Raw genomic sequence first — 14,867 nt, 5'->3', positions numbered from 1 at the left:
CTTCTCTAAATACAATTTCAATATTTTTCAAAACCCCCCTGTTTTTGCACAAACCCGTTTAGACGTTAGGGATTGGAAGAATCCCGTATAACACGTCTATTATTTTAGACTACATACATCATGAGCCAAATTGCCGCGCTGAGAGCCTTGCCAGCTTCCATTTAACAGCGGCCGGTTCCTCTTTCGTTCTCCTCTCTTTCTTGACTGTTTAACGCTTTATTCGTCATTTATCTTTTTTACACAAGCGCCGAGTTTAAATATTATTTTCGGCTTTACATCAAACCTGGTGAAGGTCAATCTCACCTTTAGGTTACCGATGTCTTATTGAACACCCAGCGGGGGATGTGGTGGAATGCAGCCAATAATCTCATAGAACACCTCCATTAAGTGAGTTGATACCATTCAGTTTTAATATTGGCTAGATTACCCGCCTTTACCCTGCATCAGTATTCCAATTTATATATCGTTATACAAATGTATATTAGAAACTCCACGTGTTTTGTACAATTTTACTATAACGAATATATGCACGTTCAATCTAAAAAAAAAATTATGATGTTAAATGTTTATAAGACAATCGTACAATACAATTCTGTATTCCTTGTAGATCTTTTGAACCTCTCAAGAAAATATGTGATCCGCGTGACAATCGTATCATGATATCATGATGTAAGACTGAATAAATATTATTTGATATATTTGACTTTGGGACCAGTTAAGAAATAGCAAAAGAATGCTTTTGATATTTTTCACTTCTGAATGGATGTAATTGGATAGTTAACATCGATAATGAATCGTTTGTGCAAATCTCCTGGCCGTATCTAGAACATATTTGATGCAAACCATTTTAATGTCGACCCGTTCGTTTGATTGAATTCAACTTTTTCTCCTCAATAGCGTTCGATTTAAATATTTCATGCTTTGATAGGAATGTTGTTTTGTTTTGTTTTCAATACTACCCTTAAAAGCCGTATGTAAGGTATTACAATACAACTAATTATCTAACATTTGAATTTGTTTTCGATAATCAATATAATGCAATATCAAACCCATCATTCTAGGTCCGGCCCCGGCTAAATTTTAACACAATTAACATATATTGGGCACTATATGGTATAGATAGAGCCTTACTCAGGTTTGGGATGTTCTGATAAGGCATGGCTGCAGCTACAATGCAGAATTGAATTAAGCTGTTCTCGGGTGAGGCTTGGAGTAGAACCAAATCGTGGTCTGTATCATGTAAGTCTCATTTGTATTATTCATGTGGTAGAGATAATATTCATTTGGCACCTTAGCTGCTTAAGAATCGTCCCTTCGTGAGTAATTGGACACTGAATGGGTTAGCGTGTAAACAAAATGGTGTAACTCTAAACAAAATGGGTTTTGAAATAATCAGTTTCAGGCATGTCTGGCAAAGTACCTATTTTAATAGAGTAACAATATTGGATACCTGAGCACAAGTCTGGCTTGTGTAGATCTCATACAGTGTTGAATGGGTATTGAATTGGCTAAAATGTAGCCACAATATGCTTTGGGTCGAGCTGTTTTGGGGCAATTTTAGCTTTGCATGGGCTTTGGGGGCGAAAGTCGATCCCAATCTAAAGCTTAACTTGCACATTTTGTTCACCTTGGTTTAGATTTGTGCGGGACTTGATGGACACGAGTTGGCATATGAAAGGCTAGCTCGACATGTATTCAGTCTGAATGTAGAAACACTTGAACCTTTGTATAATTGTATGGCCAAATACGGCATAATTAGATAGCTTGCGTGCACACTGAATGATCGTGAGACAAAACATTGGACACAGGTGCCTTTTCTCTGGATTAACATTATCCACAACAGTCTGTATATAATACAATGGGTGTAAGATAACTGACACCAAAACATTTCTCAAGTGTATCTCTTGTACACTCATGCAGATATAACATCACTTTAAACAAATACATGATATATGTTTATTAGTATGCATAATAATTCAACGGACATACAACACTTTGTAGACTTTGTCAAATTCAATCCAACCCGTTAATTGTATCCAAACGAATTTTTTTATATAAATCTTTCCCAAAGGAATACATTGAGAATAAACATAGTTTTGTTTAAATTAATTGGAATGAAATAAGTTATTTTTTCATTTTTTTCGGTAAAAATCTTGAGTTTTAATTTAAAAGTATACAATTAATTCATGTTTTGTGTTAAAACATCATCATTTCAACTGAAAATATTATGTTAGTTTTAACCTGTTATTGTAATTAACAAGCTTATCTGTATGATTTTGTATAAGTAACAGTTTAATTGTTTTGAACCTTTTGGTCTCTGGTAACGTAAATTACAAGTTATTTACATCTCACTTCCTGAAAGTGCACGAGAGAACTATTACAACAAAATTAGTTTCAAGTTGGCTACAACATGACAAAAAAGGTCCTTTTTCATTTAAAAACTCTAATCTACAATAATTGAGATTAACCACCATCGTCTATCTGTCTGGTTCCGTGATTCTAGTCACAACTCCGCTGGGTGCAGGCTACGGTCCCGTACATTGAACACACACACATGTTACATCCATCATAGTATGGGAATCTTTCTCCTGGCCCGTAAACATCGCCCTCATATTCACATTTAACTGTGGAATGTACGAACAACTAGTACAAAATTTAGTTTAATTCATGTATAAACATAATGTACTAACACTAGTTGGTGCTATACGAACAAGCAGAAGTTACAGATACCGTGGTACAGAAAAAGTATAGTTTTATAAAAAAAACAACGTACTGCCAATTATGATTTAAATAAATTAAAGACAATTGTAATTACAGACTAACATTGAAAATCCAAGAAACGAACGTAGGTCTTATCTTAATCTTAAGTACGAATCCCTTTCCAAATTGTCATTGTTTAACCTTACTTATGTTTTACTTTTTTATAGCACAAAATATACATGAGTATTAACTAAAACCTAATAACTCAAGTTCAGTTTTGCCTCCATATTATTTCTATTAAAAGATTGATCACATATTTTTTAGCATAATATTTGAGGGAATGAGCTTTTAAAAATAGTAACACATATACAATTTTAAAACATGTTATGCACTTAATATGATGTAAAGTGGGTTGAGATTAAGACTAAAATTTAACCTTGGGGGTATTTGGGCAGGGTCAATGTCAATGAATAATGCATCACTTCTACAGAGATTATCAAAGCTCAAAAATGTGATATCTTAAAAAAAGACCGTGACAAAACACAGCATATGCGCGATTTGTATTTGAAACTCGTATACGAAAAAGGCCAGAATGCACATTTAAAGTTGCAGCTATTGATAGTTTCAAATATCCACCGATATGCGTACTTTAATTTAAAGCATAATATTCCCACATATATAGTGTCCATTTACCGTCATCTTCAAATGCCAGAGAACAGAGGGCCAGTAAGGCTGTTGCCAGCAACAGGGTAACAATAACTCGGTAGGCGTTCATTTTTCTGCAAAGTCAACACAAGTAAGATGTATGAGTATTGCAAATCAAAATCAAACTTGATTGTTTAATAACGTTCACATTCGATATCTTTTTGAAATTCTGTAAATTCAAGTTTCATAATACTTTCATTGGTGGCTAAAATGACAAATCATAAAATTCCCTTGGCTTACCGTTTAGTTGGTATCCACTCAAAGGTTCCAGTACATTACCACAATGACCATTCCTTGTTTTATATAGCGGCAAATGTGCAACATGTTTGTGTCCCGTGGCACTCTCCCACATCATGACGGATCAAATTGCGCAAACCGTTGCCTAAGCTGACCGAAACAGCTGTGTCCTACAGAAAAACCAGAGCTATTACATACGTTGTACTGCATGTAATAGCAGCACACTGCCGGTGATGTATGTGCTGATGATTTTATGAGTCCTGGTTTTGTTTGAATTTGTTAAAATATATGACTACTGGAAGTGGCCTGAAAAATATTATATTTTATGTTTTGAAAGTTTTTTTTATAGACAATGCCCGCAAGCCTATGAATCACAAAGCATAGTTACGAGATCATGTGTATGCAACCACTCAGTGTATGGCCACCGCATTGGGACATCTCCGTAGGTTTAAAGCCCGTTAAATACAAACAAACCAAATTATGTTTATAACGATTTTAAACTTTCGCTCACAGCTAGTGTCCTTGTTTGATGTTCCGGTGCATGTATTGCACCCTAATAAATCTTTGTAAAAAGAGAAAAGAATACTGCTCGAGCGGATGCTAGGGGCATTGACGGCGTTGATTAACGGCATGGCCTATGTTTGTTGTTTTGTTCAGCTATTGTTGATTTTTACTCGGCGTTGTCCTTTGGTTTAGAGCCGTTAATCAAGATTACGGTACGCTTTTCACGTTTTTGACGGCTGGAAGGCCTTTTCCCATGTATTACTTAATATAACATTTATGTCATAATTAAACGTATATATATAATTATATATATATATATATATATATAATTATATATATATATATATATATATATATAATATATGTGCTTTATAGTTTAAATTTCCAATTTTATTTAGATCGTAAATAATAAGGTACCGTTGTAAATAGGTGATGATAATGATAAATGATCAATTAATAACCTTGACTTGACCAACACTTAACATCCCTTTGACAAGAAAAGCCTACACAAAATATAACATTCAACAACAAACATCCTCGGTGACAAGCGTCTATATAAAGATTTGTATTTTTGTTTCTTCTTCATACATAAAGGACCGCCTAAGGGAAAATACACTATGTGTCATGTCTTGTCTTATCTAGTTTCGCGCGATGTCTTAATGTTGTTGAATTTGGTTAATTATCTGGACGTATCTAAGCAGATCGGACATTATGCAAGTAACTTACCAGGTGTGTGTTTTATGGAGAGTTGAATACCGGAATACATACACTACTAAAGCGCACTTGTTTGTCGTTCGGTTTGTGCAGCTATTTTGAATACGTTTAAAACTTAAAATATAAACAGACGTTGACAGATAAATAGCCATTTAGAAATAAATTAAAAATGTGTTATGATGGTGTTTTGGTTATTATTTAAATGTTCGGAAATGCAATGAATTAGATTACATCTTTATACCACGGCCAGAGAGACATTTACTCATTTATCGTAAATATCGATTAAGAAGTGAGGTATGTGAAACTTCTAGAAGACTTGTTCCCGGCATGCCTGTGTTGAGACTTGCGCTGCCTCTTAAAAAGCTGGGCACAACGTCCAAGGTGGCCCTAGTGGTAGGACTGGTTATAATGCCCTTCATCATTATAAGCTTGTGTAAGTATATTTTGATTTTATCTCTTTTATTTCTCTTGTTATCCATATAAGAGTGGTATAGCATGAATCATGATTGAATAATAGAACATTGAGCACATCTTTATGTTTGCTATTTGTTTTATTTTCCCAGCCCTCACTTGTCATAACGTTATGCTGTGATGAATTGTGGCATAATTAAACATGACGCTGGCGGTCACGCAACCACATTACAGTTGATTGCTTTGACCACCACTGACAAGTGACCAGGCTGAGCGAGTCCCTCATTTGTGACAACACAATACATCATGGCTGTATTGCCTGATCTTTCTAAACTCTTATATATCAATTGTTTGCATTCCTTGATAAAGTCATAGGCATATATTTTGAAGTGAGTTCAATTTTACTTAATTGTTCTATAAACCCTCAAACGAGCACATTTTATTAAGCGCAGCAAAATAAAACCTTTATAAATCTCAATTGCCTAAATTGCGTTCACTTATCTGTCAATCTAAATGTTAAAGATGATTAAAATACCTCGTTAAATTCAAAAACCTTTCCGCATCGCGAAGCTCATGAGTAAATAAATCCTCCTTTATATATTTATCTTTAATTAGCTGACAAATGTATCATAAATACAGACAAAGAGAAACGTATTAACATTTCACAGAACTTAAAGGGACTATACAACAGATTGGCACTAAAAACACCTTTTTTCTGTAACAAATCTCAGGACAATTATTTAATGTTTTACTCTTTGATATCATAATTGTAAACAAAAACTACCAAAATATAAAAAAAAATCGAGTCGTAGACCGGGTTCGAACTGGTGTCGCCAAAATTGCTCTCCAGTATTGCATCAACTGTGCTACGAAGGCTTAACCTAAACCGTTGGAATATTTATCTTTATATCTATATACCTAACTTGGTAATATCACGTGATAACATTGACTAGCCAATCACGCATAAGAATTAATTATTCTAGGAATACACACTTAGTAATCCTTTTTACTGGAAAAATACGAAAAAACTGCGAAAAATAAATTAATTGTAAACTATGTGGTACTCCAGTTAATTAGCTTTAATGCATTGTTCACATCGATACCTAGTTTATATCAGTTTTCGACAACTTTCTTTTTCCCCGCTATTTCATCATACGGTGTATAGCCCCTTTAAGCGTTTTCTTATAAAGAGGTAAAAGTACCGAATATTTCCACAGAGGTCATAGAGCTGTGTACCATTACAGAGGTAACAGAGGTAAAAGTGACCAAAATAACAGCGGAGGTAATAGTAACGAATAGTTTTACAGAGGTAATGATAATGTGTTATTTCGATTGCAATCACTTTATTCTAAAAATGATGAAAATACCAACTATTTAACAGGGATGTCAATGATTTATAATAGAGATAACGTAACTTTTTAAATTTGAAATCGGATGTAATGAGTGATTATTACCAAGTTTGACCTTTCGGACACAGTTCCTGATGATTATACAAATCATTACAAGTACAAAACAGCTTAACCTGCCTGAACAAAACATGATTCTGCTGTGTAATTGCTTAAAGCTGCAATCTCACAGATTGAACGTTTTTACATTTTTTGTTGTCTCGGAACGAACAGTTTTTTGCGTAAATATCCGTAAACCAGTGATAAAAGACTGATGACAAAAGATCAGATTGCAGATTTTCATATTTCCTCTCCAAAATTGATTTTGTATGTAATTTTCCTAAACCGTTACTAACGGTTTAAGCCATTAAACATTATATTTGGAATGGAAATATGAAAATCTGCGATCTTATCTTTTGTCAACAGTTTTTCATCACTGGTTTGCAGATATTTACGCAAAAAATTTGCTAATTCCAAGACAAAAAAAGTTGGAAATATGGTAAATGTGAGAGTGCAGCTTAAAGAAAAATTGCAAAATGAGAATTCTGATCTGGATTTCATAGTACTCATTACTAAGCAGGATATTAAAATATGTTAGTGTATATAGTATATACCACCACAGAAGAATTTGTATATGCGAACAAATGTCTGAAACAATTTAAGAGCAATGTGTTGCGCCGTAATGACGATCTTTTTTATTTTGTTCGCATTTGCCGTCACGGAAAACATTATATATGCACCAATTGCGCGAAATAATTAAGCAACAATGTGCTGCGCCCTTATGACAAATGGTTTTAATGTTAATACCGTCACGGAAGAACTTTTATATGACCCTGAATGTCTAGAACAATAAAATAAGACAGCAATGTGTTGCTCCGTTTTGACAAAATAAATAATTATGCACCCAAAGGCCGCCAGCAATCACATTTAACAGCGAGATATGTTGCGCCTTTATGACGATTGTTTTTATTTCAAGAGAATAATGTCTTTTAAAGAATCAAAATTTATTGCGGGGGTGGCTGCGGGGAGATTCGTGAGGAGCCGTATTTAACTGGCAATTCCCACGAAGCACGCTAGCCATCCATCTTTTTTGCACTACACCGAGCAATCAGTTAGTTACATGTAATTACATTGAGAATGTTTTTGTTTGGTTCCAGTTGAAGTCAGAATCCGTAGGTGCTCCTTTTTAAGGAGCTGCATAGTTGTATAATTTCGATATCGGCTTAGGGCGGACTGTAATTCTTTATTTTACCTATTATACACTGATGAGGCTCGGTTGAATTCACTCTTTAAACTGATCATTTCTTGCTACTACCTTATAAAGATGCACTTTTGCTCCCAAAACAGATTAACCGCAATAATACCATTATTTTAATATACCAAAAGGCATGAACAAATGTCGAAAACAATGGTTCTTATGAAGAGTACCGAGCTTAATTTGAATGAAAGGTGCTGAAAACACAATATTTCTACCTTATGAGACGATAGATCAGAGTAAATCTTTTAGCACTCAGCTACACAGCTACACTCTTGTAATCAGTAATTGATATTTTCCAAAAAGCATTATTTAGTAAGGAGTAAATGGTTTATCATATCAAATTTGTTTGTTACACATGTGTGTGTATTGATTCTGAATAAAAGTGTCACTTTAAGATTTTAAATCTCATATGAGAATCATTTACCTTTGCCACAATGTGTTTATAATCAAATATGTTGTTTTTTGTATATAAATTTTTAATTGTTGAAAAGCATGGATGTTTACATAAACGCTTGACAGTTTTATTTCCTTCACATTATGCGTTTGCCTTACATAATTCTGCAAACTAATTATATACGACCCCGGAAACATAAACAGTCCAGTCCCTCGAACAGCACCTATAATGAGCATTCATGATACTTTCTGTCTTTTTCGAGTTTACAAATTTAGTTCATGCAGTTCCAGTCGCATCACATAACACGTTTTTATTTTTATTTTTATATAATATTATATATATGCTGCAATATAAAGAACGCGGATAATATAAAAGGCAACGACACGATATTATAAGCGACATTTACAAAGCCATTGATCTCAGGCCTTATTATTATCATCATGCTTTATATTCAGTACGAGGTGGGCGTGGGTACGAGCACAATGCAGCGGTCCACAAAGCTCCCAGGCTGGAAATGAAGGTAACGTGTTTAGAGAGTAACGACAATGAATACGTATACCACTCAAACCCTGAAAACGGATATTCAATAATTATTACACAAGAAACTACAAAAACAATCGCCATATATTTAACGAACACCCTTTTTAAAGGCATAATGTTTAACATTCAATAAGTATATGCTAACTTTTACTACTGACACTTGTTGAGCAAGTAAGCATTGATGGAAAAATTGACCTACTTAAATATACTCAGTGAAACATACGGAAAATTTGAAACATCCTCGATTGTCATTGGCCCTCATAAAAATGCAAACTCTGATTTTACAAGCATTATGTTGAGGCCTAACATACACCAAATGGTGTTTAACACTGATTTTCCTTGATTATAATTGTTATGTAACACGTGATAATTATTAACGTTTAACGCATTTATTAGAAATGATCATGTGATGTCTTCTTAAACAAGGAGCCCGTTATCAAATAGATGAACAGCAGTTATGTTAAATGGTAATAAATGTTATATACAATTAGAAACAATCCAATGGACTGGAACGACTTATTATATTAACGTACGTCATATGACTCACGCTTAAACTCAGCCATACTAATCAGCATCCGTTTGATGAAATGGGTCGTAAAAATGACATTAATGAAAATACTTCAACTGGTAATGTATTACTGTTCAGTTTAATCAACATTTTTGCATAAATCATAACGGCCATAAATACGTCGTCAGTTTAGCTATATTCATTTCAGAAATTCTTGACAAATTCGCCGGAAACCCAGTCCGACCTGAGGATGCGGTTTGCAAAAAGGCGAAGTCACCTACAGGAGCAGTGTAAAGTCCTTAAACGGTATTACGACACCCAAAACTCAGAGAATGCTGTCAAAGAACATCTTACCATTAACCGTAAACACAACCTCGTGTATTGTGCAATAGAAAAAATCGGCTGTACTTTCTGGAAAAGGGTTTTCCAGATTTTAAGCGGGTTTAAAAACGTGACCGACCCATTTCAAATTCAAGCTATTCGTGCCTACCAAGGATATCAAACGGCGAAAGGTCTACCTTTCGATCAAATTCACTACATTCTTAAACATTCAAAAAGTTTTATATTTGTTCGTGAACCTTACGAGCGACTTTTATCAGGGTATGTTGACAAACTGTTCGCTCCAAACGCTGCTTACTGGGGATTCATCGGAACATACATTGCAGAAAACTTCCGTCCCAATGACACTGAAACGGCGAACAAGTGTGGAAACGACATCACCTTTAAAGAGTTTATACAGTACTTCATCCACTCACAACAAAATAACATTCGTCGGGACGCACATTTTGTGCCAAATTTCGAACATTGTCGGCCGTGCGAGCTTGATTATGAGTACGTTGGAAAACTCGAAACATTCGAGGACGATACTCTGTTTTTGTTAAAGGAGTTGAAACTCGACAGTGAAGTGAAATTTACTGATTTCCAAGGGGAATCAGACCGCGACGCCATCAGGGATGCTGCAGACTATGTGTTCTCCATGCGACACGCGATAACGAAGTGTATGTCCATGCATGAAGCCTTGTTTAGAGCTTACCGGAAGTTACAGATTCGAGGGATTATAAGTAAACACATTGAGTATCCATTTGTGCGCGACTCTCAGCGAGATATTTCGAGTGAAGAATACAAACAAGAACTTCTAGCCGCGCATGCGCAATCTGGTCCAGCGAGTAGTCGAAAGGATAATCGCAAAGAAGCGTTTTTAGAAGCTTTCTCAACGATACCTCAGGAACTATTAGATTCACTCAAAGATGAATTAAGTATTGATGCAAATTTGTTTGGATATGAGGAAATGCCTAAGCTAGTACAGGATGCAAAACATTACACTCCTACATTTCAATATTTTGATTTAAAGATGTAATTTGAAACATTCTGAGTTTTAACACAGCTACTTACCACTAATTCGTTTTCTGTTCTTGTTTTTGTGAAAGTCTTATTCAAGTAGATTGCAAAGAAATACCAAGAACCTATATTTTCACTCTTTTTAACTTAATTTGTCAGATAAGACAAAGAATATTTAATTTCGCAAGTAAAAATGCTCGTATTAGTTGCCTTGTGACACTAACTAACTCTTGATCTATTTTTTACGATATTTGTTGAAGTTGGCACCTGAGCTTTTAGAAATCATAAACAATATAATATCACACGCTGATCATGTTATTGTTTAACCTCGCTCCAACGGCCCTTAATAAAATTAGTCCGTGTTCTAATTTTGTCAACCGTATTTGCATGTATATGATTTATATGGTATGTCATTTGTTATTCTGCTTTGGTCAGTCACGTCAAAGCGTGACTAATTGTCATTTAATGTTCATACGCTGTTGTCATAAAATACAAAATTAGATACATTTTTGTTGCAAATATGTCTATGATTTAATGATCAAACGACGAATACCTATATTCGTTTTGAAGTTAGTCATAAACTTGAAAATAAAACGAAAACAAAAGCAACGTATAATTAACCGAGGGCAAGAATAAAAGAACCCACGTGGTGGTTAAGGTGTCCACCTCGAGCCCCAACATAGATATGTTCTTTAGGCCCTTAAAAAATGAAATCATTTCTGGTTTCTGCCTTGGAAATTAACTCGAGGGTGATTCATATCAGCTGTAGACTTGTCTTCACAACCAATCCAATAGTGCCTTAGCCTCTGTCCCTATTTATTTTTAAAATCTCAGGGTAAAGGATCAAGTCTACGTTTTATATTTGGTGCAAATTGTTGAAATTGTCTTTTTGAAGAATGCTGAGACATTTAAAGAAAATTATCTTAATGAAAATCACTAATTCATTAAGTTTATTTTGCGTTGTAAAAAGAGTTTAAAGTATGTAATTTGGATAAATGAAATACTTAGTAAGCTGAAGTATTTTCGAATCCTGTGTCACAGAGGTATCTTTATTACCGAAAGTGTTTTAAAAGGTATTATGGCCAGATCGCACATTTAAATGATTTCTTTGGTTTTAATAGTAATAATTGGATAAATACAGATCAATCAATAAAGACTGTGACTTATTATATAACTTATGACAAAACCAAACAGTTAACTAGTTTAATATAATGCATTGCAGCTGTCTGAAATGTAACCAATTTTCTCGGCACAAGCATCAAGGCCGACCAAACATCAAACAAAAAACAACGCTACAATGCATTAAAACATACCTTTATCAAGATATCGTCATTTGTAAATGTAGGGGCGTCTCTGTTTATTATTGTTTATTACTGAATAATATCTACTTTTACGGCACTGGATTGACAGCCCAGACAAGAACACGTGGCAAAGGCATGTTCGAATGAAAATATATCCTGAAACAGAAAGTATCAAATTAGGCAACATGATTGAAACAACATGGACAAGTCTACCAACCATAAATTAATTACGATCTGGTAAAAAGTAGACTAATTATGATATGTTGTCTTCTAGCGTAACAATGATTTTTACTTTGTTTACACGTAACAATATGCTTTGTTCCAGGGGCAGCTCGTAGCAATATGCTTTTGTTGCAGGGAAAATAGAATTAGCTTTTGACATTTTTCAAAGCAGTACCTTAAAAGTTTTTGATTTGTTAAATAGCATAATAAGCATTCATTTAATTGCGGCAAAAATTTCCATACGTGTTGAGCGAAACCTTGAAAAAGAAATATTAAACGGCGATCAATTTGTAAACAATGTCATGAAGAGTATATGAGAAAGCAGGATGGACTTAACATGTGCATATCATTTTCTTTAAATATTAAAAGTGTTTTGCTAAGGTCGAAAAATGTTAAAATATATATGGCAAAGATATATATTTCCTAAACATGTACATAATTACTCTGAGAACGTATGCGCCAAGTTTTATTTCAATAAATATATATTGTACCCTTTATGGTTAAAGCAAAATATTTGCACAACTATGTAGCTATCTATGTAATCACAATGACATTAATCTGACAAATCAGAATGATAAGAGGCATCCAAGTTATGTTGTTTTGTCTCTTGAGTGTCAGAAATGATGTTTTTAAGATCAACAGCAGGTAGTTTATATACAAAACAGTCTATTTTTAGCCGAACAAAAAAGCTGATTAATCGTCAATGAGTTGTTAATAATATTACCACGGACCTATAAAGAGGTTTCTGGTAATATTAATCCGTTATTTTGCCAAAACAAACACGTTATGCTGGTTGTAAATTGTAACTATTCGGCGATCTGCGACCAACTCCATTAGACGGTGTGTTCATACCACGTAATAAATTACGTCATATTTGCTACGACGGAAGGCAACATTTTGCTAAAAATGAAGACTTCAATCAAAGATAACCTTTCTTTTACTACACCATTTTAAATAAAACAAAGGGCAGTCTATGCCGCTTAAGGAGCCCCGCCTTCGTTTTATTACTGAAGTTTGACAAGGTGATTAGTTTCATCAAACACTTGTGTTAAAAAGTGTTTTAAGAAACTAAACTCTCAATCAAACTCTGGTAATAGACGGAAGGCGGGGCTCCGTCAGCGGCGTAGACTGCTATGTTTCATTTAAAATGGTGAAGAAACCGTGAAGTAATCTTTGTACAAAGACTTCATTCGAAGCAAAATATTGCCTCCCGACGTAGCATTTATGACACAATTTATCACGTGGTCTACACACACTGATTAGACGCGGCCCAAAGTTTTCATATTCGAACGAACAGTCAACCATTACACTTCTAAGTTCATGAAGCGGGTTGGTGTTTCAAAAGTTATATTTAGGTAGGTCAATTTCAGAGCGACGCTGCTAGGCGAGAATAAAATATTGTTATTTATTTGGATTTTTTTCCGAATATTGCTCTAAAGTTGATTTCCAAAAGTCTTTCGATTATAAGCATACGTCATATAACTGGATTCTACGAGAGGCTTACAAGGGGGTCATACGTCTCTATTGACAGCTTTCGCCGAAAAAATATTTAAAGCTACGAGGGACGTTCAGAATAGAATGCTGCTATCAAAGCTTAATTTTTGAAGGAATTGTTTGAATTTGGTAAGTGAATGCATATATTTGCTAAATAGTGACCCAATTAAAGTCAAGCCATGCGGAATACGACCTTATCAATATTAAGCGTTTAATGTCGGTGAATCACGTCCGCGAAACTTTGACTCGGCAACTATAATATTCTTTTCGGGGTTGTTTAAGCGTAACCATGACAATTCTAGTTTTTGTCTTCAGCGGATTTTGTAAAAGTGCTACCATTTTATTCTTCTTATCAACAGTAATTAGGTTCCTTACGTAAAAACGTAGCCATGTACACGAAAAGTACAGTTCTAACAACTCTCTGGCCCCAAGATCTCGAAGTATCTTAAGCATAACAGGTTTAAGACTCATATTCCATTTAGCCGAATAACTCGCTTCAATATCATCTTACAAACAAAATATTATTTATTATGATAACTTCAAAGTAATTTTCTTTAAAGGTCTTACTAAAAGTGAAACACATACAATTTTTCCCAAAACGAAAAAAGTGGCATGAGTTTAATAACACTTATAAGGAACTGCACTCTCACAGATTGAACGTTTTGACAACTTTTTCATTTTTTGTCTTGGAACGAGCCATTTTTTTTGCAAAAATCCATGGAAACCAGTTATATAAGACTGCTGACAAAAAAAAATAGATCGCAGATTTTTTTATTCAAGTTCAAATTGATGTTTTATGCATTTTTCTTAAACCGTTAGTAACGGTTTAAGCCATTAAACATTAATTTTCGAACGGAAATATGAAAATCTGCGATCTGACCTTTTGTCAGCAATCTTATATCATTGGTCTGCAGATATTTACGCAAAAAAATGCTCTTTCCAAGACAAAAAAAAGTTGTAAAAATGGTAAATCTGTAAAAGTGCAGTATTAAGATTGCGACATTTGCGACCGAATGGTAAAACGGTATTATTGTTCTTTGCAAAATAATTATAAACAAAAAACATGATGTAGTAGGCTTGTTAACTTCATTCACCAGAGAAAGGCTACGTTGTTGACATCACTTTTCTTGTAAAATTTAATTTAGTGTTTGCAACG

General features: G+C 34.3%; 1 protein-coding gene across 1 annotated transcript; it reads left to right on the top strand.

Annotated features, from left to right (window-relative positions):
• The first annotated feature begins 4,757 nt into the window (after window positions 1-4,757).
• LOC128220450 (carbohydrate sulfotransferase 13-like) lies at window positions 4,758-11,237 on the top strand. The gene is made up of 3 exons (XM_052928852.1): window positions 4,758-5,293; window positions 8,764-8,828; window positions 9,565-11,237. The coding sequence occupies exons 1-3, from the start codon at window positions 5,188-5,190 to the stop codon at window positions 10,711-10,713; spliced, it is 1,320 nt and encodes a 439-aa protein (XP_052784812.1). The 5' UTR covers window positions 4,758-5,187; the 3' UTR covers window positions 10,714-11,237.
• The last annotated feature ends 3,630 nt before the right edge of the window (window positions 11,238-14,867 follow it).

Source organism: Mya arenaria, chromosome 15, assembly GCF_026914265.1.
Source record: "Mya arenaria isolate MELC-2E11 chromosome 15, ASM2691426v1".
Classification (NCBI taxonomy): Eukaryota; Metazoa; Mollusca; class Bivalvia; order Myida; family Myidae; genus Mya; species Mya arenaria.
The sequence above is the reverse complement of the archived record's forward strand: the minus strand, read 5'-3'. Positions and strand labels throughout refer to the sequence as shown.

Bases quoted from the DNA above. Each gene is read 5' to 3' on its own strand.
- LOC128220450 (XM_052928852.1), top strand. From the start codon at position 5,188: ATGCCTGTGTTGAGACTTGCGCTGCCTCTTAAAAAGCTGGGCACAACG. The intron at 5,294-8,763 runs GTAAGTATATTT...CTTTATATTCAG, and splicing joins CTTCATCATTATAAGCTTGT to TACGAGGTGGGCGTGGGTAC. The intron at 8,829-9,564 runs GTAACGTGTTTA...TATTCATTTCAG, and splicing joins CTCCCAGGCTGGAAATGAAG to AAATTCTTGACAAATTCGCC.